At 48.9% G+C, this 26,433-nt stretch overlaps 1 protein-coding gene across 5 annotated transcripts in view; it reads right to left on the reverse strand.

Moving 5' to 3' along the window:
- Positions 1 to 16,281, reverse strand: part of LOC122417176 (T-box transcription factor bifid) — a 79,087-nt gene extending 62,806 nt beyond the window's left edge. For all 5 annotated transcript variants that reach the window (XM_043430497.1, XM_043430493.1, XM_043430496.1 and 2 more), the window contains exons 1-2: positions 13,625 to 16,281; positions 7,689 to 8,016 (exon numbers count right to left, since the gene is read on the reverse strand). In XM_043430497.1, coding sequence (XP_043286432.1) covers positions 7,689 to 8,016; positions 13,625 to 14,495 — 1,199 coding nt within the window. In that variant the 5' untranslated portion in view covers positions 14,496 to 16,281. The remainder of the gene's footprint in view (positions 1 to 7,688; positions 8,017 to 13,624) is intronic.
- Between the last annotated feature and the right edge of the window lie 10,152 nt (positions 16,282 to 26,433).

The following is a 26,433-nucleotide window of genomic DNA, read 5'->3' on the forward strand; positions in this document are numbered from 1 at the left end:
TGTGTACCAAGAAAAATATGATTAATCAACGAAAATGCAGATAAGAAGCTTTTTCAGAGTGTCTCGAGCACTCGTTCGCCGTGGCGAAAATGAGGTATCGCGATAATGTCACTTCCTGAGTAGAATCGTGAAGTTTAACACGAGCAAAGAAAATAGTAGAGTGTCCGCGCGCGCGCGCGTGTGTGTGTGTGTGTGCTACGACACGCGTATTATAACAGGAGGGAAAAGAAGTTTTCTCGCGAAAAGCATTAGCTGACGACGCTGAGAACGGAGCTGTTGGGCTCCGGGGCGAGAAAACCTTCAAGAGAGGAAGCAAAAAGAAAGAGGTGAAGGAGGTGGCGATGGAGAGTCGCGAGAAGAAAAGTAAGAGTTCAAGAGAGAGAGAGAAAGACAGAGAAGGGGCAGGGGAGAGAGAAAAAAGTGATGCTTGTATGTGATATGCCGAGAGAAGCGAAAAGAATGTGAGAAGCAGAAGTCGTCGACGAGAGACGTTCTTCTGAATCTCCGCGCGCGGTGTCGAACCCGAGAGATGCGGTCGTGTGGTTGTGTTTGCGTGCTTTTCTGGATGCTGGCTTTGAAAGCCTCGAATCTCGGGTGCTCTCTCACCCGTCTTTCTTCTCTCTTGCTCTTCCTCGTCGTAAAATCCTACCAATACTATTACGAAACTTGAAAACGGATGGAATACGCGAAGCTCTCTGTGCGTCGACGCTGTAAGAACGTGGACTGGTTGGATTTAAGCAGGAGGGAGGGAGAGAAAGAATGAGAAAGGAGGAGAGAGAGAGAGAGGAAGGAGGAAGAGTGACGTGTATATGCGAATGTACTACAATCGCAAAACGCGATTTTCAGAATCACACGCGCGTGCACAGAGAGCAAGGGCGAGGGTTAAAGTTGTGGGGTGAAATCTAGAGGGCCGCGCGTATACGTATATGATGCGGAGGGAGGGAGAGAGAAAAGGCGCTGGAAAAATGAAGAAGTTTTGCGGTGTGATAACGACGGAGAGAGAAAAGGAGAGGAGAAATGGAAAGAGAGAAAAAAGGGAGTTTGACGGAGGAGGCGTACGGCACTACAGCTAATTACCGTACCCGGGACACCACATACCTCTCTCCTCGACCCTGGGGAACTCGTCGAGCGCGACAGAGAGCCGAGAATTTATATTCTATACATCTATACAAACGTCCATGTGGTTTTTCTCTGTAAAGCAACGAAAAAAACGCGCGCGTGTGAGCCAAGTAGCGAAAGAAGAGAACAAGGGTCGTTGGATGCATATGCATCGCGCCCGAGGACATTAAGGGCGCAAGCGACGTCATTGAAGCTTTGGAATAATGGAACTCGCGACTTTTTCGTTACGAGCATTCCAATTTTCGATCTACGTGCATTCTTACAGTGGCAAAAACGTTGAAGGGGCGACTGGGGTTATTCGAGGTAATTTTCACACTTTTTTCCTTTCGTAGCTCCCCCCCCCCCCCCCCCCACCCGCCCGCCGAGCTTTCTTTTTCTCTCGAAGGCAGAAAATTAATCGAAGACTCTGCACTAAAAATCACCGATTGTTTCAGTCCACCGAAAACTTCGATTCGATCACGTTTCTACGACACTCGATGCTTTTCTTAAGCTTCGATTTTTTATGAGCCAAGTTTATTGCCACTGTGTGAAACAACCCCTGCGACAAATAACCCCAATCTTTCTTACATTTGCCCCGGATGAGATTGGCTCGCGAGTGCGAGCGAGATGACGCGATATGACCGCGCACATAATGCGCTCGGTGCACACCGCCTGCGCCTGTGTGCAGCATGCCGAGGGTGGTTTTCTCGCTCCCATCGTCAGCGGAGCAAAAGTAAGAGGAAGGGAACCGCAGAGGAAGACAGAGAGAAGGGAAAATTGGCAGATTCATCGCACTCCCTGCACGGCCAGCGAGCACGTGGTGGATGCTGATGCTGCTGGTGTGATGCTCTCCACGACGAGGGGAACGTGGGAGGGAGTGTGCGAGCTGAGGCGGTATAGAGTAACGTACTCGGCCGCCTGAACTCTCAAGAGCCTCAAAGAAATAAAGGCGAAGGAAAAAAGCAATATGGAAAAGTATAACAGCGAATAAAAAAATTACTTTGCGGGGACACGCACCCCCCTCGATCCTCTCCACTCGAACTTGACAAATATTACGTGCGCTATTAGTATTTTTGAAACATTCTACCAAAAGCGTGAGCTTGACGAGAGGATTTTCTTCAAGATGCTGCTGGAGTCGTCCAGGAGATAAAAAAATACTTCGAGCTTCCTCGGTGTTTTTGTTTTGCACCCAAAGCTGATGCCACGGCTTTCTGAACTCTTGTGCATCCGAAAATGTCGTTCCGACTCCCCTGGTTGATCGAGTATTTAAAAAAATCCGGAATTTTACCGCGGTAACGAAAAATATGAAAATTTGATAAATATGACAGAATTGAAGTTAAACAAGTAGGAAATCTCCAAAGTTACACGCGCAGCGAATGACAACTCGTTGATCTTAAGATGTGGACGAAAACTAGTTTGCTCGGGGGATCCAGCTTGTTTCACACATTGTGTGGGTCGAGAGAAACTGCGGGCGCGTGTTTTACGATTTGTTTGCTCGCGGCCTATCTGCGTCGATCTCTCGGTCTCTCTGATGTGTATGTTGGATGTTTGATTTGAGAATCAGAGGCGAGTGAAGTGAGCGAGGAGCTTCTGGAAGGTTTTAGAGAGTGACGAGCCCCCGCAACTTGGTGTGGGCTCTTTATTGGTTTGCTCGCGTGACGCAAAGTGGATTGTCACAGAGATAGAACGAGCAGCTACCGGAGTCAGTGGGTTTTATTTTCGAATGGATTTCACGATCTTGATTTCGTATTTTTGTCCTCGAGATTTATTATTCCGGGGAAATAACAATGAGCCGTGTATATCGACGCGGTCGTCGTTACAAAAGGTGTTGGAAAAACAGTATTTTTTCGCTCTTCCAAAGTAGAACAAGTAATTTGAAAAGTTTAGCGTGTTCCTACCCGGAAAACGAAGTTTCCAAGTACGAAAGCAACTTTTTCAATGACTCCCGTTTAGTTATAGCCATCGAGAGTTCCTCGTACATATACCTGCGCGTCCGCGGCGCGTTCGATGCGTAAATCCGTGCAGTTCCCCCATTACAAATATGAATATATAACCAGCGAGGAAAATTCTAGTGAAACTCGTAAAGTACAAGCGACTAAGAATAATTTTCGAGCGGTAGTAATTTGGTGGTATGCCACCCAAGCGGTCGCGGCGCGGTGCCGATTATGTGAGTTGCGGAATAGCGAGAACGAGAAATTCCGGATAGTCGCATAAAAAATGTTTGGGTACGAGTCACGCGAAAGAGAGCGATCGGGTAGTGAATTCGGAGCGGAGTAAGTGCGCGCGAATGAGAAAAATGATGGATAAGAATCCGGAGAGTTTAGTCGGTGGCTCGAGCTAGGCCGTGAATGAAAATCGGTGAGCGTCGCCGGTTCCCGGCGCGTTGTATATTTTGCGTTAACGTTCGCGCGCTTCAGCGATATCCCCGTGCCCGTCGGAGCCGTCGACGGGAAGATGTGGGTGCCCCGAGGGCCCCGCGGGGGTCCGTGAATGGCCGGGCAATTTGAGATGCAGCTGAGAGGAGAGGAGCGAGGATGCTGGGCCGCGCGGGGAGCTGAGCGAGGGAGCGACGATGATTGTGCGGAATGAGGGTGTAAGAGAGCGCGAGAAGGCGGGGGGAAGCCTGTGGCTCGCACGGAAGGAAGGGGAGCGAGCAATTTTGGGCCCAAGGCCCTCGATCTCTCCCCCTCCCTCCCCGGCCTTCTATCGTGAGCACGAAACGGAGGAGTCTCGCGGCTGACGCCAGCAGGACCAGCTCTTTCGTGAACAGAGTTGCAGACCGAGAGATCCACCAACAAAGCTTCACACGTACGCATCGACACACGCAGGAGAATTGGAGTGTGCGCACGTGTATATTCGTACGAAGATGTATTTCGTGCACAAGCTTACCGGATGATGGCGCGAGGGAGAGGAGAGGAAGAAGGCCAATATAGGAGACGAGCGCGCGGGGCGATGACGAGAGAGGAAAGGACGAACGTGTATAGATGCGATATATACACAGATATAAATGTTTGCATGAAATATACGAAGAGGCTTGGAGAGAGGCTCCGAGCCTCGGTCTCTCTCTCTCTCTCTCTCTCCTCCTCCTTCCTCCGGTATAATATCTCGTTTAGAAAGATTACAGGTTCGAAGAGGCTGCCAATGTATAAAACAAACATCGTTAACCAAGGCCTATACTTAAGATCTCTCGGTGTGTATATATATATATAGTTTAACTTCTTGAGATATAGCTATAGGTCTATCGACACGATTTTCTTTCTTTTTCTTCGATCCTCCGGGTCCATCTCGCTCGCATTATTTGCTCTCTTCTACGCGTGTATAGAGTTCTCTTGCTCCGTGGCGCGAGTTCGTCTCCTCGTCTCAGTTCTGTCTCGTCATTCTCGCGTCCATCTCCCTTCTTCTTCTTCTTCTTCTTCTTCGCGAGGATGATGCTCGGTCACTTTTACTACGTGGAGTATACAGAGACGAAATTTACAACTGGAGCGCTCTGGAAGCGCGAGGGGAGCGCGGGAGCCAGAAAATATAAGTTTTTATCACTCATTCTTCGAGGCTGCTCGACGGGGAGGGAGGACTCGAGGGGGGGAAGGAGCCAAGAGTTTTCGCGTGGACCCCGTTTCCATCCCCGGAGGTCCGATTGCCTCCTTCGCGGTTTCTTCTTCTTCTTTTTCTCCCTCCCTTTCTTCTCCTCTCTCTCTCTCGTCCGTAATACTCTACGAGGCGGGCGATCCAGCCGAGATATGCATTTAGCAACATCCTCGTGTGGGATAGCTCGAGAAACGTGTACGTACAAATGTACGTACGAACGTATACACGGACAAATGTATCGTGAGATTCCTCACGTGTTCTCGAGCTCGTTTCAGGTGGACCAACTCTCGTTTCTCTCTCTCTCTCTCGTTCTTACACCGAAGAAGCAGAGCCGAGGGCCAGGAGTGTTTGTAATTCGTGTGCCTCGAGGAATACGCGCTTGTAAACACATGCACAAAGTTGTTGCATCTCCTCTCCTCCATACGTATATTCACTCGGCGTATGTGTGCGCTCGAACAAATGTTTGAGTGCGAAAGGGCTGTTTGAGAATGTATTCGCCACATGATGATCGTCGAGAGCGCAGAGGGGCAAGTATCTCTCGGCTCTCGCGTATTGAGACGTATAAAGACCACACGACGGGCCTTTCTCGCCCTTCCCTTTCTCTCTCTCTCTCTCTCTCTCTCTCTTTCTCGCTCTCGAGGATGCGGACACACCGGTCCTCGGCCGATCTCTCGCCAGGTTTCGCGTAATTTCCAACCTGTGTAATTATCGACCACCGCGTTTGTTTTACGTTCGCAGCAGCACAACTCTCTTTTATATATACGCTGCACACTTTCAATGTGTGTGCTCATCGCTCTATCTCTGTGTTTAGCCACGTACACGTACTTTGGATTTTAGCGTAGTGTGAGAAATCGAGAGCTGCTACGAAAGCAAGAAAGTATCGTGTATCCGCGTTGCAGCTCGCTCTCTCTCTCTCTCTCTCTCTCTCTCTCTATCTATCTATTTCACGAGGATTTAACCACCGTTCTGCTCCTGCTGGCTCTATTGGCCCAGGCTCCGGGCTCTGAATTCTCGTGCTCTTTCCCTCTCTCTTTCTTCTTTCTCTAGGTAGATATTAGCTTATAGTCGTAAAATGACGTGCTGCATCGCGCTCGCGTGTGCTACAACAGCGGAGCAAAAGAAAGAGCGAGTGAGGGATCGAACGATTTATCGATGCAGATTGATTTAGAGCGAACCTCAGAGTGCCCAGATCTCGGAGAGATTATTGCGCCAACGAGGCGACATCGAGATCGGATAAACGCGTCGTTGACGAGCGATAAATTTGCCGCGTTCTTTTTTTTATGGTTTCGATTCGTGAACTCGAGTGGCCCGTAATTTAAGGCGGAAAATTTCGATAACGTTCGTTCGGTTCGGAGGAGAAATTTATTTGAATATCTTACTCGATAGGAACAATTGAAATTAATTTTTAACTTAATTCATCACAGATAACAAGTTTTGGCCTGAAAATCTACATTTCAAAGATCCGTGGAAGGAAAATTTGGAGGACAAATTCGGGGTAGATAAAAATAGTAAGCAAGCAATTGTCGAGCTCGAATATAAGCGAGAGAAAAGAAAAGCGCGACGGCGATTCACGATTGTCCACTCGAGTAATACGCACCTGTCTTTTGTACACGTTAAATATTCAATGCTCGTGCGAAAGCGCTCGCTTCGTGTATAATACTCGCGCTTCAACGAAGCCCCACCATTATCGCTTATCCCTTCTCCATATTTGCACGCTAATCTGAGATACGCCATAGCATTTCCTTGCTTTTTATAAAACAAATATCTTCAATATCATTATTAATTTATTCCGAATTGCTTCACTTTTTCCCAATTATCTCAATCCCATTTCAATCGAGCCTTCACGAGTTTTTATCGAAAGAAAGAACAATAATGAACGTCGCTCATTGAATTCGAATGTATTCGAATCCAGCTAAAATCATTGCTGCAATTCGAGGAAAAGGGAGAAGAAAATAATTGAAAATCACTTGAAAACGATCTTCGCGCGTACATTGAATTCTCGATATTCAACTGATATTAATGCAGCCCCGAATACTCGAGTATCGTTGCCCCGAACACCTGCGTGTGCACAGGAAAAGCTGTCTCGCCCTTGTTGCGCGACACCCACCCACACACAGAGAGAGAGCGTTGAAGCTTCGACAAAAGACTTGCCTTATTCGAGTAAATTATAGAGAAAGAGGCACGACTAGGAGTTGCTGGCGTTCTCGTTCGCCACCTACGGAAGACTATAGTCGGGAGGGGAGCGAGGCGGAGCGGGGGGGGGGGGGCGGGGGTGTGAGAAACGTGTTGATAAAAAAGAAAATTTGCAAAGCTTTGGCGTTGCGTGGGTCTCCGTGTTCGTTTTGCCATATTTCTTTAGTTCCTTACTCGTTTGTTTTGGCTCGACGAATTGGTCGTGCTTCGATCGCGGTGGACGGGAGAGGGCCGCGGAGGAAAGCAACAGCGGCTGCACGGTGGAGAAGTACAAGTGTGTAACGAGCGAACGGGTTGCTCGCGGTGGGCTCTGACACCGAATGAATAATAGAACGGTATCGAAGCACACATAAGACCTCGAGTGCGCCGCGCGAGTTCGGTTTGGGTTTGTTGTAAACTCATGTGAGGATTCGCGCGCGATACGAGAGAAAGAGGAAATGAAAAGAAACGGAGAAAGGGAGAGGGGCTTAACTGAGGGAATGCATAACGAGGCTCGAGAGCGTAGTTCGGGGGCGACACGCGAAATTGGCTGCCAAATGTGTTTGATTAAATGGGCCGAGCGCGACGGGGCGAATTCGCGGATCTCAAGCCCCGGGGATCGGGCGATGATTATATTTTCGCCTTACTCTCAACGACGAGCCTCCGCAACCTCGGCTTTGTTTGAAGCGAAGGTGCGACGAAACCATTGAGCCTTGTGAACCCGATTATCTCGCTTGTTCTGACATTCAGGAACGAACTGATGACAGTCGAATCGATGGAAAAATCATCGTTTTTATAGAGTCAGGAAACTGTGATTAATCATGCAATCTTACCGTCCGCTCTTCGTGATCACCATCTCCGTTCCAAGCTTGTGAAACTTTTCCCACAACTCTTTACCCTCCAACGTCACCTTCGGATCGTCCACCACCCCATCCTCCTCCGGATGATGAGGTGGCACGAGATGATGCGACGTCGCCAGGGGATGATGCGGCGCCATCGGCAATGGCGACGAATGCATCATCCCCGGTGGCAATGGAAGCCTCAACGGTCGCATCCCCGGACCACCAGGCCCGCCCTGGTGATGGTGGTGGAGTGCCGCCGCTGCTGCTGCCAGCACGGCAGCGTTCGCCTCCTCCGGCGTGTGAGGACCGAGTCCCAACCCTTGAAAACAAACAGGAAACGACAGATTTCCTTCGGTTAATTACATCGATTAAATATTCCAGTTTTTATTTCATTTACAGATCCGTCGTCAAAGTTATCGACGTTTCAATACACTTGGTTGGCATTACGTTTAGAAATTTTTGTTTTGTTTTGTTTTGTTTTTCACAGTAAAAATATCATTGAGAAAGGCAAAAATAATGCAAATTACAAACAACCGATAATCGATTAATTCGACATGGATGAATCGATTTTACTTTCCAAGAAACTTTGAATTCTGCTTGTCCGGGAAATAAGTTTTCTATAGGCTGACGGATAAATGTCAAGAGAAGCGAGAAAAAGTGCAGATAAAATTTATGTTCCGGTGCAACGTTAAACTCGATTAGATTGCACTGCTGTTGAGAAAAAATGTGATGCGTTAAGGGCCGATGAAAGAGCAAAATCTTTTGCATGCGGAAACCGTTTGATGGAACGAACGAAAGTTTGGAGTTGAGTTTGTTGAACTCCGTCCGGTGAAAAAAGCTGCATTACTCAAACACCCGATGAACCATCGAAATGAATTTTCGCAGAGTGTGAAACCGAGAAAAAATTCAAATGAAAAGTTCAAATAAAAAAGAAGGATGCGGAAAAGTAGAAAACTCGAATAACCGACGCCTAACTCGTGCCCCCCCGCCTCCTCGTTAGCCCATTGAACTTCTTTGGGAAGCAACAAGTAGAGAACTTCACGAAATGCTAAAAAAAGGAATTATTCAGGGGGGAAAAATGGTTGGATTACACACAACCGCGAAAAGCACCCAAGATATTGAGGCACGAATTTTTTTCCTCTTCACTCGAACCTCATCGTCGAATATTGTATACGTAACTGGTAAAGCAGCGTTTTACACGGAGTAAACACGAGGCTCTGGCGATCCTTCTTGCAGGAGAAGAGCTCGCGCGAGCGGTTATCAATTTTATGAGAACGAACGCAGGGTGACGTGAAATCAAAAAAGGGAGAAAAAGAGAGAGAAGCAAGCTCGCATTTTTCTCGTTGACGTAAAACACCGAGTTACAACTACGATTTTTTCCTTTCACAATATTTTCTTTCCCTTTCTGTCCTACACTCTGAGAAAATGAGAAAATGATATTTCACCGAGTTGTCCGGTGGCTCAGGGCTATACATAGAATCGAGCCGGTACTTACACACCGAAGGGCACAATCATCTCTGTAAAGTATGGAGAAACAAAACCAATAGGGACAAATACATCGACGGGGGCCGGGCACGAGTGTCCACGTCGAGCATAATCGCACTCCCGCGCGCCTATAAGTATGTAAAACTTTTTCGCTCTACACACAAAACGAGATTAGCATTCCACGGGCTCGCGATTTCTTCGATCGGGACGCGAGAAAACGCTTTTTTCATTGCATTTTTTTACCGATACTATAATAAGAATCTCGAAATGAATTTCTCATTAATTGTTTTCCAATAATTAATCGTGACGCCTCCCATGACATTTTTATGGACAAACAAAAATCGAAGCGATCGATAGCAAGTACAAATTAATGGCTCGAACAGCAGCGAGGTTTTTTTCAAATATTTTTATTTTTCTCTCGACATATGCACACAAGATCGCAGGGTCCTTCGATCGGCATCGTTCATCATGTTTATCGATGTAATATGCTCGATTCGAGGAGCGAATGTTCGTCAAGTTTAATAAACGATGACAACGAGACACACTCAATCGAGCGATAATCGTTTATCGGAAAATAAAATGAAATCAATTAAGCGGTTGCTCAAGCGCGAAATAAACGGAACGTACTAATGGCTTTCGTCATATTCCCGGGGACATTATATTTTAACTCGCGGTTTGCTGAATTTGTGCTCTCTCGCGATGACGTTTATGAAACTGATTTGCTTAACGCCTCGCGCTTCTCTTGTTTCGCTGCTTTCGTTTTTATTCCCGGCGCTCGTCCCGCTCTCTCGCTCGCGATTCACGCTCTTCTGTCGATAACCGCTGCGCGCCTCGTTGCGCAATTCGTATACGAAAACATACGTTTTTTCTAGCACGCTAATATTCGAGGATGTGGCTCGAGAGCGCGGAGAACGCGAGAAAGAAAACGTCGATCTGTGCAGACGTCGAATTAAGGGCAAACGAGTCACGAGGACGTGCCAATACACACTCGCAGAAATGATGCATTCAAGAACCAACTACGAATATGTGAAACGTCGCATATCTTTTGATCTACTCGTTATTTTATTGCACGATCGAACCCCTCCCCACTCTTCTTCGTGATCCACTGAATTATCTTCGATTCCAAAGACACTCGAAAACGATAAACAAATAGGAGGATGAATAAAATTCTACGAGAATGAGAAGGCATCGTTTGCACTGGGTACGAGCCTCTTGTCACGGAAGCCTCAATTCGCCAATCCAAAATGACCGCCAACACAAATATCCGGACAAGTGGAATTTCGTACTGCGGATTGATCAACAGAATTCACTTTTTTTCACTTCCACCAGCCTGCGGTTGGGTTTTAAATCAATGGCAATTCGTTCGATTATAAATTCGATGAAATTCGATATTTTCGTATTATTGAGGCTCGAAAAACAAAAATCATTTTGATCCGTTCCTCGAACGTTCTTTTTTTTCCGGATATTAGAGAAAAAAAAATGGAAAGTTGTGAAACGAGCGACGATCGCGTTTGACAATTGCAAGAATTTAGCTAAGATTCTGCAGTCAATTGTGGACAAAGCGACGTGAAATGTTCTCTCAAAGCAGTTATTTGTGTGAGCTTGCTTTGTCCGATGGTGGCTCGATTCGTACGATTTTGTTTCAATATTTCCCAAGGCGTAGTACGTCATCATTTCTCAAGCGCGATTACGCGAGTACGAAATTTCGAATGCAAGCGGCGTGAGCCCAGAGTGCCCTTGGCAAAGATTAATCACCGGAGAGTAAAGACGGAACAGCGTCGTGGACGAGACGACTGTCATGAGAGGAGGAAGACGAAGACGAGGGCGAATGCGAGAGAGAGAGAGAGAGAGAGAGAGAGAGAGAGAAGAGAAGGAAAGATAAATAAGCGAGTATCTTTTGGCTACGATTCTATCTGAGCGCGTTACGCGTCGCTCGACAAAATTAATATCCCGCATAGCTCCTGAGCAAGTGAAATATCGTTGATTCTCCTGTTTTCCTCCTTCTTTTTGTATTCCGTCTTTGGCCTCGCTCATCGGATGATTCGTGTTTGAAGATGATATTCTCTCGTGACAGGCGAATGCAAGGCGACCTCTATTACAGCGAATTAAGGAGTCCGAGAGACAGAATCATCGGGTCGTCGGGAAGGCAGGTAAAAACGCATGCACGGAAAAGGTGAAGCGACTTTTTCCTTTATTATTTTCCTGCGATTTAACACTCAACCATTTTTCGAGTCCCGTTAAACCCTCTTTGGGTCTCGAACAACGAAAAGAATCTCGGAAATGCAGAGAGTGTGGTTTCCGGGAAGAAAACGAGCAGCAAAGTGCGAACAAGTTTTACACTCGTTTCGAGTTTTGCTCGGGGCAACGAAGATCGCGTGCAAATTTTCTGACAAGTTGTTCTCTCTTTTCTTGTACGTACAGCAGTACACAATAATTCCTATCAAGCTGTCCGTGGGTCTCGAGCCGAGGGAGAGCAGCATTGTAAACCAACGCTCTTAAAACTCCTGCTGAATTCCTTATCCCCGAAATAATGAATTCGAAAAAGCTGCTCATTTCATTGACCTCGCGAATAGAGCGAATTTCTCACGTAACGTAAAAAAACAGCAGAAAAATAAAAAAAACACTTTTGCCCACAACTTTCATCGACGATGGAAAAATTTGAGGGAATTTCATCATTCCTCAATGAAAGCCCTGACGCAGACTCAATAAAGCAACCACGATGATGAATCTAATGAATTTTAATGCTCATCCTATTATGAAGCTAGAAACGAGCACTAACTTTGATTTACTGCAGAAAAAGGTACTTTTACCCTCTCATCGATATCGAGAAGGCTGCACATCGACAGTGGTCATATCGTTCACGATATTACTATGAGATATGGAGACTCCTTTGCTCGATGCATGAGAGGGGCGTCGACGTCGTAAAGAACGTCTAGACTCGTCGAGGCACCACGAAGCCTCTCGGCACCTCGCAACACCCTGAGTATTCCATCGCGTCACACATACAGAGAAAGGAGGCCCATAATTCGCATTTCACGAAGAAACAAAACATGCACGTATTTGACTTACGTGCAGCTTATGTGTGGCTAATGTACACGAAACGAATGTTGATGGTGTAAAAAAGGTACGGAGCCGAATAAAAAGAAACGAGAGTTTAAACACGAAAGAGAAAACCGAGTGCGAAAACTTTTCGTTTAACTCTTACGTCGTCGACTCTGTTACATTTTATTTGTGTGTTGTCTGATGCTAATTTGTTCTCGTGTATAAAACTGAGGTCACGAAGGTGCTTCAGGCCTAGACGCAGAAATCCTTAGCCTCGGTTATTAAATATTTCAAGTAAACGCAACAGCCCCTGGGCCTAAAGTCCACTACGACGAAAAAGCGCCCAGAGCAATTGACATTTTTTGGCGTCATTAAAACTTTGCGTCTCGCTTGATTTTTAAGTGTCCGAGCAGTACTCCCGTACTCGTTGAGCGATTAGTTATTTTTGTGGAGTGGCAAAAAATTGGTATTTCTTCAGCAGGCTCTGCTCGATCGAAGAATATTTTTTGGTTGATGGAAGCTAACGAGCAATGAAGTTTTGAGGAGCGACCTTCCAAAGGATGGAAATATTTTTATTTTCAATATAACTAAAATACTCTGGGATCCAGTTACAGAAAAATCACTTCCCCTGTGTCAAAATAAGATGCGAGAAATAATTGTGCTCGATATTTTCAAAGCAGAGTCTAAAATAAATCATCGATTTTGATGAACGACCGCTCGTCCGGTGGTTTTGTGGAATGATGCGCCACGGTGAGCCTGTCAGACATTCATCATAATACGAATCCTTTACAAATTACGCTCATTTGTTCACCGAGCAATATTTAAAACGTCAAAATCATCGTAACGGATTTTCTAATTGAAGAGCTAAACGAAGAATGCTACTTCGGGTACTCGCGGAGACTCATCGTTTCTCCAACGAAACGAGGTGTCACTTACCGTAGAAAAAAAACCCGAGATTTTATTGTGAAAAAAAAAAACAACACCAGACGAAGAATGATTAGCGAATAATTAGCAAAAACGAGCTCTTTTTACCGTGTCAATCGTTATCACGAAATGGAGTTGTGACTTTGCGACTCAATTCCGTCATAAATTCGAATCGAATCCTCACAAAATAACAATTTAGAAGTGAGAGCCTCGAACGAGGCTTCAGCAGTCTCGTTTGTCGAATTCCGAATGTGTTTAGTCCATCAACATCGATCGTAGCATGGACCGGACTACGAGCAATTGAGCAGGTTTTCCAAGATGATGATTTCTGCGTAAATAAGTGAAACTGACAGCCCCGATTCGACGGTTTTCTCCGCGGAAGTCCTTAAAACTAATATAATACCCGGGAGATCACTGCGAGAACTGATAGAAAGAAGAAAGGAAGCGATGAGGAGCCAGCAATAAAATCGGCTCACCTTGTGGCGTGAGGCCGTGTAGATTAAACTGCGGATGATGATGAGGGCTGGTGAGTATGCTTTTGGCCTGTAGATGATGAGCGTTGGGTGAGCTGTTGGGTGGCAAATGTCCGCCGGGATTGCAAAATCCAGCAACGGCAAGAGCGTTGAAATAATTAGCGGCGGCAGCTTCGGCGGAGGAGGGATGCGAGAGTTCGCGCTGATTGTTCAAAGGTGGTGGAGTTTCTGGTGCAGCTGCCGGACTGCCAGGACCACCGGGGGGTGGCGAGGCGCTACCCTGAGAAGAGGAGCCACCGAGGAGAGGTGGGTGCGTGTTTGCGGCGGTGAGCAACGAAGATACGCTAAAATCAGTTGGCCGAGGAGCCGCCGGAGCTGGCAAATGACTGCCGGCTAAGTGACTGTTACCGTTGCCTGTGCCACCGGAACCGGAGGTATTGTTAGCGCTGATGCTCGAGAATGGCGAGTGCTGATTGAGAGCGGCTGCTGGAGCGGGGTACGCCATCCCAGGCCCCCCCGCCACCCCCCTCAGCCCCGTTTTGGCACCCTCGATATCGCTTATCTCGGACTCCCCGTTTCCTGGATTTTGGTTCAAATTGTGCGGATAATGATGATGCAGCTGATGGCAGAGGTCGGGGTAACGCCTCGACGAAGCCGCCCCGTGGCTGTTGAAAAAGCTGTGATTGTTGTTTATGTTTATGCTGTTGTTGTTCCTCTTGGACAAACTATCCTCCCCCTCGACCTCCTCCTCCTGATCTTCCTCCCTTTTGCTCGGCCTCGCACGCTCCTCCGCTACTGTCGCTGCTGCTGGAGCCGGTAATGGAGTGCTGGCGCAGTGGGTACCCCTGCACGACAAGTCTTGTTCGAATCTCATCGAGATTTAGCGATTTTACCGAGTCGCGCGAGATTACTCTTCGAGTGACTCAATACACGCGCCTTGCCTCGAATTCTCCTCGCGTCTCTTCCTCCAGTCTCACCGGAGATACGCCTCTTCGCTTATGCCACTTTTGCCAAGATTATCAACTGCCTTAAACAAACAGCCCGCGGGCTCTTGCCCGTCTAATATTCTCCTTCAGACTCAAACGACGATTTCTCACGAGATTTAATCCTTTTCTCTTGCTGCTTCTCTCGAATGTGCCTCGCGCACGTATCACGTTATCATCCTCGAACTTGAACGCCGACTTCTCAGGACTCGAGACACCTTCTTTTGGTACGCTGTCGCGACTGTCCGCGCAGCGATATCTCGATCTTTCTACCGCGAATCGGTGAAGATCTTAAGCCCGGAAAATTCGACATGTTTCCTCCAGCCTGCCAGATCGACGACTCGTTGTCGCGCGAGCCGGCGATTTCGACTACGTTTCGCACCGGTCTTTATCGTAATTAGTCACTTTACGATCGATCTTGCTGATTCTTGCGTTTATCTATTTATCACAAATCGACGAATCCTCGAAACAAACACTTATTCCGGGTTACACGATATTTCACTGGTTTATTTGTCGCGTTGGATCGGCCGCGTTTGCGGGATCGTCGATCATTGATTCTCTCAGAGGGTTCAACTGTCAGAAGTAACGCGTGAAAAGAGCGTCGATATTTTTCACTCAACGCGATCACCGGATTCGAGTCAGCAGAGCACTGCTGTTAACAACACTCGAGAATAAAACGGCACTCGGCGCAGAGTTAAAGATCGAAGGAAAAGGAAATTGGCACTCGCGGCTGAGGACTCCGGCTGGTAAATCACTGATCACGAAAGTCGTTGGGGCAGTTTGTGTTGCCGTAATCCGGTGAATCGTCGCGGGATCCTTCTCGACGTAGGAGCGAGAGCGGACTAACGAGAGGCTCCGAAAGTCGTCGAAGAGCGGCGAAAGAGTGACGGAAAATCATGAGGGACTCCTCTCGAAGGGTTCGAGTTGTGTAAAAGAGAAGGAAAAGGTAAGAGGCAGCGAGGAAGAGCGGCCTCCGTTTCGTCCTCGTCTCTTTTCTCTCTTTCCCTGGCAACGTGCCGGCTGAACACGTTTGCCGACGGCCGGCAGACCGAGCAGTCAATCTCGTCGGCGCAGCTCGACCTCTCGCACCTTCATTCTTCGCCTTATTTATTTCGCTCCGTTTTTAATATTCTGCGCTCGTTTTTAAAACTTGTCTCGATACGAGGCAACGAAACAGCCGCGATGGGAGGCTCACACATAAACCACAGGCACAGATACACATAGGCACGCTTACGTCAAATGTACACTTGTTTGTCGGAGCAAAATAACCGACGACGAGTAGCGTTTGAGCTGAAAGAACTTGAGCTTTAACGAGCACTGTAATGCGGCACTTGAGTTGACGACGAGGCTGCTTCTTTCGTCGTTTAATTCAGGGAAAAAAAAAGGAAAATTATCGTAGCGATGTGAAATGAAAAATCGTCGTCTCTCGCGATCGTTCGTCGGAGACCGTGCCGCAGCGAGATCAGCGGAACTGTTACTGAGAATCTGCGGCTCGCCGAGAGACCGAGGTAACTCGAAAAAAACTGAATTCGCCACAGTTATTTGTTTTTATTGAGCGGATCGTGAGATCCGGGGATATATCGCGCGCGCGAGTGTGCCAAGCTTATTCTCATTCGGCGGATGAGGCTTTTCAGCGTGTGTGCCCGCTAGTAGAGAGCAAGGTGTTACTTGGGTGGCGCCGCGATGGTCACTGAGCAGCGCTAGGATTGACACCTCCTCCGGGGCTCACCCCCACACCTCCCGCGCGCTCTCGCACCGAGGTGTTGGTGTGCTAAAGTCCCTGGCGCGGGGCGACTATAGCGTTATATCGAACGTCAAGTAAGAGGGAGAAGAGACAAGTTGGAAGTAGCGACGCCCCAGTGGGGGATGAAGAAAAAAGAAGCCGGACGAGGAGACCGAGCGAGCGTGGGAAAGAGAGAGAGGCGAAAAGATTAAGGGAGAAGTCCCCGTTGGAGCGAGTGGGAAGAGGAATCCTCGAGAGAGAAAGAGAGCCAGGAGCGCGGCAAAGTGAATAAGAGAGAGAGAAAGGGAGCCGGCTTCGAAACGCGGTAGGCGTGAATGCTGGAGGGCAGCAACGCGAAGACTGAGATCACGCGGGGCTCCTCCTCTCCTTTCCCCTGTTGCCAGATCGCGCCGTCGACCGGTTTACTGCCTACAACAACGAGCGCACAACTACTAAGGGACCGGAGCACGAGAGTGCTCGTTTGGCTTCATCGCCATCTATCCCCGAGGTGGCGGGAGTCGTATCCCAGCGTTGAGCAATGTTCCGCGATCTCGCGTGGAGGGGTGGGGGGGGGGGGGGGGAGGCAAACTCGGCGTTGTAGTGTTGGAGATGCGCGGGGTCCCCTGTCCCATATCCTCGGACGATCGAGGTTCGTGGTGGGAGAGCAGAGTTGCTCGGTGGAGCGACGGCGAGGAAGGGGAATTCGGAGCGCGACGGCGAGGCCTTCGGGTCGACACTCTTCCGCGCTCTCCCTACCCCCGGGTAAAGCTTCGGTTGGGCGATAATGAGAAACTCGCCTCCCGGATTGGCGACGGAACGCCAATCCGGGTGGCGTTGAACGCGACGCCTTTTCCGACGCTCCGACTCACTCTCCCCCCACCAAATATTCCCTTCTCCCTTCAACCCCCCGCTTCCTCCGGCGCTCGCCTCTTTCTCATTTTTTCCCTCCCTCGCCGCCGCTCCCGCTCATCCGACAAACTCCACTCTCCGTATAACCTGTACAAACGGCTTCGCACTCCCCCACCATCCAACACTCGCAGCTCCAAGGGTGTTAACCGCGAGTACGCCCATTAACACCACCAGCCACCCACCGTTGTTAATCCTCGACCTCCCCCCCCCCCCCATCTCATCAGCTTACGCGCTTGCCCCGTTTACACTCCGTCGAATCCAGGCTTACGGGGAGAGCGAACAGTATCGCACGGCCTTTCGTCATCTCCGAAACTCCTTCCGATTACCAATCCCAATGACATCGAGCCCAAAACGAGATTCTATTTTGCCCTGTTTTTAATCCTTTTTCACAACGAAATATTGTTGACTCTAGAAAGTGGAGAATGTGGAAACTTTCTTAGCAGAGCGTTGACGTTTTTTGCGCTAAGATTCCTCCGCGCGGACAAGTTTCTTCGTCCCCAAACGAACGCCACCCTGAAACAGCGTATAGGCAGTACGATTCCGAGGAGCGCTCGATCGCAGCGGATTCGAGGAGGGTGAGAAAGCATCGTCTGTCCTCCGGAAGGTTTATCGGTCATGGTGTACGTGGCTGTACACTCGAGCCAAGGGCGAGAGGGGCACGGGTTCGTACGGCAAAAGTAGACGGTAAACTTTCCGGGCGATTCGTGGCAAAATTCGCGCTTCGAGGCGACAGGGCTTCTCTCCCTCTCGCGCTTTGACGCGCCGCGGTTTGCTCTCCTCGCGGAATAGCGCCGTAGGGGAAGCCGCTCGTGGAAGAGCCGCCGCCGCCGCCGCCGCCGCGGCCGCACACTCGCCGCTTTTCTCTCCTCCAAACTCCGCCCATCGGCCGATCCCCACTTCGTCAGCCTCGCACCACCTCCTCCACCCCGGAGACCTGTGGCGACCTCACGATCCCTCCCTTCCAGCCTCCCCCACTCCCACGAACACCCACTCGCAGCCGCTACCCCGCGCTCGCGAGTACACTTCCAACACGTCCCGACGTCCGTGTGCACATCCACCCTCGAATCCTTGCGCGCCTCTCTCTCTCTCTCGCTCTCTTTATACCAACTCGCTCGTCCTTCGCGCCGATAGTGTCACTACAACGCCCCGGAGCGTCCGTGCGAGCTGAGAGCGAGAGGCACGCGCGCGCGTGTCTCTCTTCCATCATAAGTGCACTTTTTTTCTCTCCCTCTTTTCCTCCGCATCCCTATCTTTTCCCGAATTAACTGCATCGGGCTTTCCACACTATCGCACATCGCGACTTTTCATACTCAACGTTTCGCACCGATTCGCTGCTTTTACTTTGCAATAATTGGACCTAAATTACCTCTACGGACGTTGAGACGCTCGAGGGAAACTGTCCGATTCCACGAATCCTTGTTGATTCCGAATTAGTGCTTTTTCATCGGGATTCCTCGGGGGAATGAATTTCTGTTTTTATTCTGATGTGAAGAATCATATAAATTTTTCGGACCCCTCGATTTCCTCGAGTCTAAATATCATTTTGGGGAAAAATCGACTCCGATTATGTCAGAATTTTGCTAGGGAATCGGAGAAGCAACGCCGATTCTTTCTGTGCGATTATGCAACGTAGCCAGTGGAGTTAGTGCGTCCAATGCGAAAGTTTTGTGCTTTGGATTTTTCTGTACATTCGATCCTATGAAGAGACTGAGTAAAATGTGAAATTGATCAATTATGAGGTCGAAATTTACTTTCCGCTTTGTTGATTCGTGTCTTGTTCTCCTCCGCGTATTTGCTCGAGTATTTCATCAACGCATTCCCCCGCGTATTCAACAATCTACGTAAAACTGATTATACACGTTAATTCTCGTTCGGCTGACCATTAGAATATTTTAATGAACGATTAATCCGAAATGCGAATGGAGTCCGGAGCATTTGGAATACTACAACTAATTTTAAATACAAAGCTTTCTCGTTTACAGATTCCAAGCGACCTGCAATATTCCAAATATCCTTTACTTTCAGCTCGACGATTGCTAACCCCACAAATGCAAATCCCGACTGAATCTAGTTTTATCATGATATAAATTACAGTGGATTTACATTGAACAATGAAATTCCACGAAATTCGGCGCTGGGATGCAGATCGAGGGAGATAATTGAACTGTAAATTAACATCAAAAGCTTCGGAGCTTTCGTGTGATGCGGGGTTGAAATAGTCAAAAAAATTGAATGAAATTCGAAACGATCGTGAACTCAGCCAAGGTCAGAGGTCACAAAAAGTTGCTACTTTTCACGTTGTTTTCACGATGAATGAAAAGAAGCGAAAAAAGTGACGGAGGACGTGAGAACTGAGAAAAACTGAGGACCCAATGGGCATGAGTGGAGAGTTCGATCGATGGGAAAGATCGAGAGCAAGAGGAAAAAAGGTGTTCCATAGGAGTACGTGGGCTATCGAGGTTGGCAGGAGAGGCGAGGAAAGCGGATGAAAAAAGTGAAAAGCCATTGGAGAAGGGGAGAAAGAGTGAAAAAAGAGGCTTCGCCAACGCACGAGATGCAGAGGCAGCTGAAGCCAGCAGGCCGTGCAGGAGCCCGGAGCGACGGGATGAAGCGCGAGAGCAAACGGAACGAAGAAACGGCGGAGCGGGTGGAAAGGCGCAGCGGAAGGACGCGAAGAAAGAGTAGGAGTAGGCAAGGGGGAGCAAAAAATATGAGGCGAAGAGGTAAAAAAGTGGAGAGACGAGTACGAGGAACGAGAGGAGAGAAGAGCGAGACGGAGACGAAGCAGGGGAAGGAGCAGAGCGAAGGAGGCAAGAAAAATAGAGAGAAACCGAAGAGAAAAAAGTGTACTCGGTGTGCGGTACGTTAATACGTAGTCCAGAGTATACAGACACAGTGCGCACATGGCACGGAGTGCGAGGGAGCGAGGGAAAGACGTAGGAGGGTGAGCGCGAGAGAGAGGGCGACTCGGCGGTGGTCATAATCGCGCAGTCCGCGTCATAATCCGCGGCGAAAAACATTTGATGAGCCACGACGACGAGGACGACGACGACGACGACGACGACGAAGGACGGTGGAGCTGAGCTGGGAAAAGGCAACGAGGGCCAGCTCCGAGAGAGCATTTTTCCCTTTCTCTCTCTCTCTCTCCTTTTCTCTCAGCATCTCCATCCTCCTCGCTCATCGCAGCGGTGGCGCTGAAACCGAGAGAGGCGTGCCCTCCCATCGGCGATGGCCACGCCCGAGAACCCTGCCTTTTCTCCCCACCCGCGATCCGCACTCCGCTTGCTCTCTCGCTCGCTCTCCCTCGCGAGAGAGTACGAGCACCGAGAACCTTCCGAGGCTCCACAGGAGGGAGATCGCACGACCGGGCTCGCGAGAAAACTACTGCGGGAGATGGAGCAGCCACGATAGCGAATTTCGCTCCTCCGCGGAGGGGAAAAAAGCTTCCCTCGGACGCGTACCACGCTCCGACGTTTCTACTACTTATGTACCCTCGCCTTTGTCCTCCTACCGACTTACTCTTCCCCCAGGACAGACACAAGTCGTCGCACGTTGACGAAAAGTCCCTTCGACTCTCTATGTTGGCCAACATTCTCGATACTACCATTCCTATCAATGTATATAGAAAACTCACTCTCCTTGACGACGAGAGCTCTAACATCGTGTGCCGGAATACCTACGAGAACGAGAGGGAAAACTCTCGCAGTGGGGAAAACTCCATCCTCGACGCAAACGACAGGGGGATGAGTGTGTGAGTCGAGGATCCAGACCAACGGCTAACGACCAAAGTGTACACTTCGCATTCAACTACTTAAAGCATGTGTTTAACCTTGATATTTATTCTCCCTGTAATATCGCATTAATAAGCACTTTTTCTGTACCGAATTTCAGCGAGTCTGATCTGACACCAGTGTTATCCACTCCTCGCCGAAGAGCTTTTCGTCGCTCGGTTATTTTGAGTTTCGTGTGCGACGTGGGAATAAAGTCGTCGAGGCATATGCGCTTGTGCTGAAAAATTACTGTGACTGTTGGAGCCAACGTGACGCTTGGCGACCGAAGCATGACAATAAACTCAACGATTATTTAACGTGGAAAGAAATTCATTCGGTCTGATCGAATTTGGGGAGCGAAATAGTTGCAGGTGTCGAAACTCTTTCGTTGAAAATGATTCGTGCAGATGAAATTAAACTGAAGGAGATTCGGGCCTGGTTAAATGAAACTCTGCTGCTGCTGCTGCTGCTGCTGCTCTCTTTACAAGTGAATCGCGATAGTTTTTGATCGAAAAGATTTTCCCACAGTGTTTCGCCCGGTGAGTTCGACTCATTAATTCAGATTAATTGTGACGAATTTCCGTTCGAGGTAAACAGACCGGCTTATGAAAAAAATCCAATGAAATTGCATCAGCGTTGCGAAATTTCGGTCCGTTTTGAGCGCGATTCGCGCAATTATCGTCTAACCGGGGCTTCTACAATATCATGAATATCACAATCTGGAAGTTTAGGATCGCATGTGCACGACGCGCCGGGCGTATAAATCATGCATTAATTCACAACAAACTGTTCGGTAAACTCGCACATGGAATAATTATCGTAGTTGAACAAGAGCGTATCTATAGCTATACGAAAAGGAGGTTTCAGCTCGGAGCTTCGACAATGGAATATAGTTGGTAAGCGGCGTTAACGATGATTGAGTCGCGGATAGAGAGAGGAGAGCGAAGGCGATACAGCGATCGTAATTCACCCAGAGGGAGAGAGCTCTTTGAAAAATTAATTTTCTTCGACGTTGCCTCTCGATATAGCACAGATCTCGAGCTGTGCGCGCACAAATAAAGTACTCGAGTCCCGAGCAAAAAGGAAGATAGGGAAGGAGAGGGGGAGACGAGAAGGAAGAAAAAATAGTGAGAGAGCGAATCGGCTGTTCTCACTGGCTTGTGTTCTGCAAGACCATAAATCTCCTCGGCTCATAAACAAAGCTTTTGATGCAAAAGGTCGTCGTACACACAACATACGTAGATTACGTTTGGAGCATGTGCGTGACGCCGACGGGTAAACAGAGAGAGAGAGAGAGAACACGATAGAGAAACGAAGAGAGGAGGGAAAAAGAGAGACCGAGAGAATATGTGCGATCCTATGTCCCATCAGACTCTCTTGTACTGAAAGCGTAGGTGGAGGATATAAGGACGTAGAAAGCGATGAATATAGTGACGAGTCTCGGCCTCTCTGCTGTCGCGCAAGAAACGCCAAATGTCTCGACAGCACGATCGCGAAACGTTTCGAGACATGAGGTAGCACATACGCGGCCCGAGATAAGCGTCGATGGGCCAAACTCTCGTTTACACGATCTTCGAGGTACCGCTCTCAAACGCCCGCCTATCGAGTGACGTTTTCATCCAATCGTCCCGTTTATCTTTAGCCTAAAATATCGTAATGGCATCACGCGGCCAATTATCAGCCGTATGCGCTCTCGCGATGATCCATCGGGGACGGCGAGATACGAGTTTTTTCTGGAACTTCATTTTTTCTGGAAAACGCGGGAATTTCGAAGAGGCGTCGATTGAACTTTTATATTCGATTGCAGAGAGTTTTCTGGTTGATTTTTTGAGTTGCACGAGGAGCTCTGCTGAATGTCCTCGGCGAAATAAAATAGTTAGACGCCCCCTTTTCTTTTCCGAGACGCGGCGCGTGGATGGCGAAAGCACCGAATTATATTTTCAGGAATCCAAAGTTCCATCGAAGAATTGGTTTCTTCGACAATTTCCCATCACACAAGACTATTAATAAACCGCAAGAAAATTTCTTCAGCGAGCGACAACGTGAAGAGGCTTTTGAAAAAGCGTGCGAGAATCGTTGTCTCTCGGCTCGGCTGAGCCACATTCGGCGTTACGATTCGCCTGCACTCGACAACAAGACGAAGTAGACGGTAAGAAAGGGAAAGAAAAAAGGAAGAAGAAGAAGAAGAAGAAGCCACAGATTCAGTCATAAGGTGCTTTGTACGCGCTGAGGAAACTCGAGTAGCTTTTCTTCGGCACTCGGATTCCTCCCTCACGCTGAGCTTTCTCTCTGCTCGAATCCGCAGTTATATACACTCCCTCGCACACTACATTATCCGATTTATCTTGCTCGTACCGGAGAGCTAATACTGTAAAACGACGTGCGTCTCGCTCTCTTCCTCGTTAACGACGCGCGAATGACATACGACAGCACAAAAGTCATTTCGCCTAACTATACGTATCTGTAAAACACAGCCTCAAATAATGTACGTACATATTATTAACATACGCGTAAATATATCATTTCGTGGGAGCAGATAAAGCAAGTGTGCCGAGAGGTTGGAGAATTTAGTAGCCCTCCGAAATGTTCGTGGCGTGTGTTTTCATCCATAATTATGCTCGGGAACAGTTCAAATCTTCCAGATTACAATCCGCGGGCGCATCGCTTTTCGAAACTCGTATTTTCACGTAATTTTTAATTAACCTGCCAGCTTCATTCGAATTCCTTTCTCTCGGTCGATATAGGCTCGCCGAAATGCGATATTTGACGGAGCTCCAAGGAGCGTTGACCTCCGGGCTAAAAAAGCCGAGGTTCTCAATGGAAGCACAATGCGACTGGCAAAAAAGCGCGTCGGAAAGTTTGCGAGTAGAATCCTTCGAGGCGAGCGGATCAGAGTTTATTGATATTCGAATGCAACGAAACGTGATTTCACTAATTTCAAGCCTTTCGAAGGCTCTTTCCCCGGGTTACGACGCATCTGGACATGCGTCACTGAAAATTCGTAAAACGGGGAAATTCAGTTAACGCGTCATTAGCCGCGGCATCGACGGTCCGGGTGCATTGTTTCCGATAATTAGGGAAAAGGGGAGAGACTCGGAAGGGCGATGTAGTACGAGAGGATCGGTGAGCGATGGATCGTCGGGAGAGCGTAGGAGTCGCTCCGGATGTGCGTGTCGAGGTAGTAAAAGTTTGAGCGCGACAAAGCAATTAGGTAGTTTTAATGGTGATAGGTAAAACCGCGGCAGGTTGTAACAATGGAGGGAAACAATTGGATGCGGAGGTCGGTCGAGGCGAGTCGTGAGTTTGTTGGAACACGAGAGCGGCCGCGGAGTTTCGTTGTGTCGATTGCGACGAAGAGGGGAAGGGGACCGATGCGATGGGCAAAGCTTGCGGGGGATGAGCGCCGAGAGAGGCGCGCGTACGTACGTGTACTCGGCGCGCAGGGTTAACGAGTACCGGACACAATGTGGGAGAGTTGATGGCCAGGGAGGTACATTGGAAAAACGAAAACGTTTCGCCACCGCGATACCGAGGGGGATGAGGAGGATCGAAGCGAAATTGGAGCGAACGGGAGAGGAAGAGGAGAAGCGAGTGTGAGAGAGAGGCAGCGTTTAAATTTGTGTGAATTGATCTAACTGCGACTGGCTCTGCTCGCGTACTTGATGATCCTGTAGCCGAGCATGTACGTCCATTGCGCCATCGCCGGGGTTGGATATAGCGAGGAGAAGTCAAGTGGCTCTGTCCGCCGAGGAAGAGTATAGAAAAACGAGGAGAAAGCGTCGGGGAGTGGGCGGCTCTCAAGTGAGAGAAAGTATGGAAAAGATGAGAGAAACGAGAGAGAGAGAGAGAGAGAGAGAGAGAGGAAACGGCAACGTGAAAGGGGATGGCGAGGGAGGGTGGGGTTACGGAGAGCGGATACGAGAGCGCGAGGATGTTGCGGGAGAGGAGAAGCAAAAACGGCGAACGGCGTCGTCTCCTCGGCGCCTTGGCTCTCCTCCTATCTTCTGGGTCGGCTGCGATCACCAAACTCTCTCTTCTTTCCGAACCCTCCGAAGAGTACACACGCGCGCAAGCACGCAGATACACTGGAAGAGTACACACGCAGGGGAGTAAATAGACTGGCGCGTCCCTAGCTCGCGACGAAATAATTTCGTTGGAGAATTTCCTGCCTGCGTTGCGGAGTATCGTCGTACATCAACGGCGGGGGCCAAGAACAGAAGGACGTAACTGCGCGGGGAACGAGTGGCGAGTGGAGCCGCTGACTCCGCCAGAAACTCGCGGGCTCGCACGACGCTTGTTCAGAGCTTCCGGGAAACGAGCGCGCGCGAGATATCCGGAAGCGGAGTCTCGTCCTGGCGATAAAGAAGGAGAGCGTGACCTCCCCATCCAATCTCGAGTTGCCTCGAGTCAAATATAATAATTCGGAAAAAAAAAGCAAAGCATTTGGCTCTTACGCCGCGGCTGCTTGAAACGAGAGACAATATTTTTCCACGCGGATTATAAGCAACGAGAGTGTCTCCGAGACGAAACAATAATTAGATCCCGCTCACCGCGAAACTCGAGCAACAAATTTTCGCCACGTACAAAGTACCCGGCGCATAATACAGAGGAAAAAACAGCGAGAGCGAACCCCGGCGATAGAACTTTACCGCCAATAATACAACGCCCTGGGATGAGAGCTCTCTCGAGTTTGTCGTCTGGCCCTCGATCCTCGCCGCACATATTTCGTGCATAGATATAGATTCCTTTATTTTTTCTCGTTCGCACCGGGGCTTGCGTCGCGGCTATAGAAAAGGTTGTAGTACGAGCAGATATCGTGGGATCGTGGACTTTATTGATGCTGAAAAAGTTGGAGGATATCATACGGATCGTCGAGTCGTTTTTTAGTCTGCAAATAAACCGCGAAGCAGAGAAGCAGCGCAGCTTCCACGTCGGAAATGGTGCGGGCCCTTTCGGCACCGGGCGTCGATCTCCCTCGGGCTATAACTTTCGTATTTTTTATTTTCATTATTATTATTATTTTGTACCTACGGTTCGGATCATACGCGGCACAACATCTATATAAGCAACGGGGCTTGCCTTCGTACACACTCGCTCGCGCTTCCTCCCATGAAACCGACTCAATAATCTAGCAGCCCGCGCGCTCTCCCCTTTTTTCACTCTTTCTCCCTCTCTCCTCGCTCTCCTCGGATTCATCTTGGCCGATCTGAAAAAGGCGACGCCGTCGCCGCTATCCTCTAGCGGCCGCGGCACATTGAGGCCAGAAAAGCCCTCGCGGGGACCCGACGAAAAGGAATCGTGGATATCGCATTGCGCGTCCGGACTGACGGGACAAAACACTCCGGCGACAATAGGCCGCGCCAAACACCGCCGATCTTGCATACTCTCCACGCTCCGTATCCGCGCGTTTATAAGACCGAGCAGCCC

This window comes from Venturia canescens, chromosome 10 (genome assembly GCF_019457755.1).
Source record: "Venturia canescens isolate UGA chromosome 10, ASM1945775v1, whole genome shotgun sequence".
NCBI lineage: Eukaryota > Metazoa > Arthropoda > Insecta > Hymenoptera > Ichneumonidae > Venturia > Venturia canescens.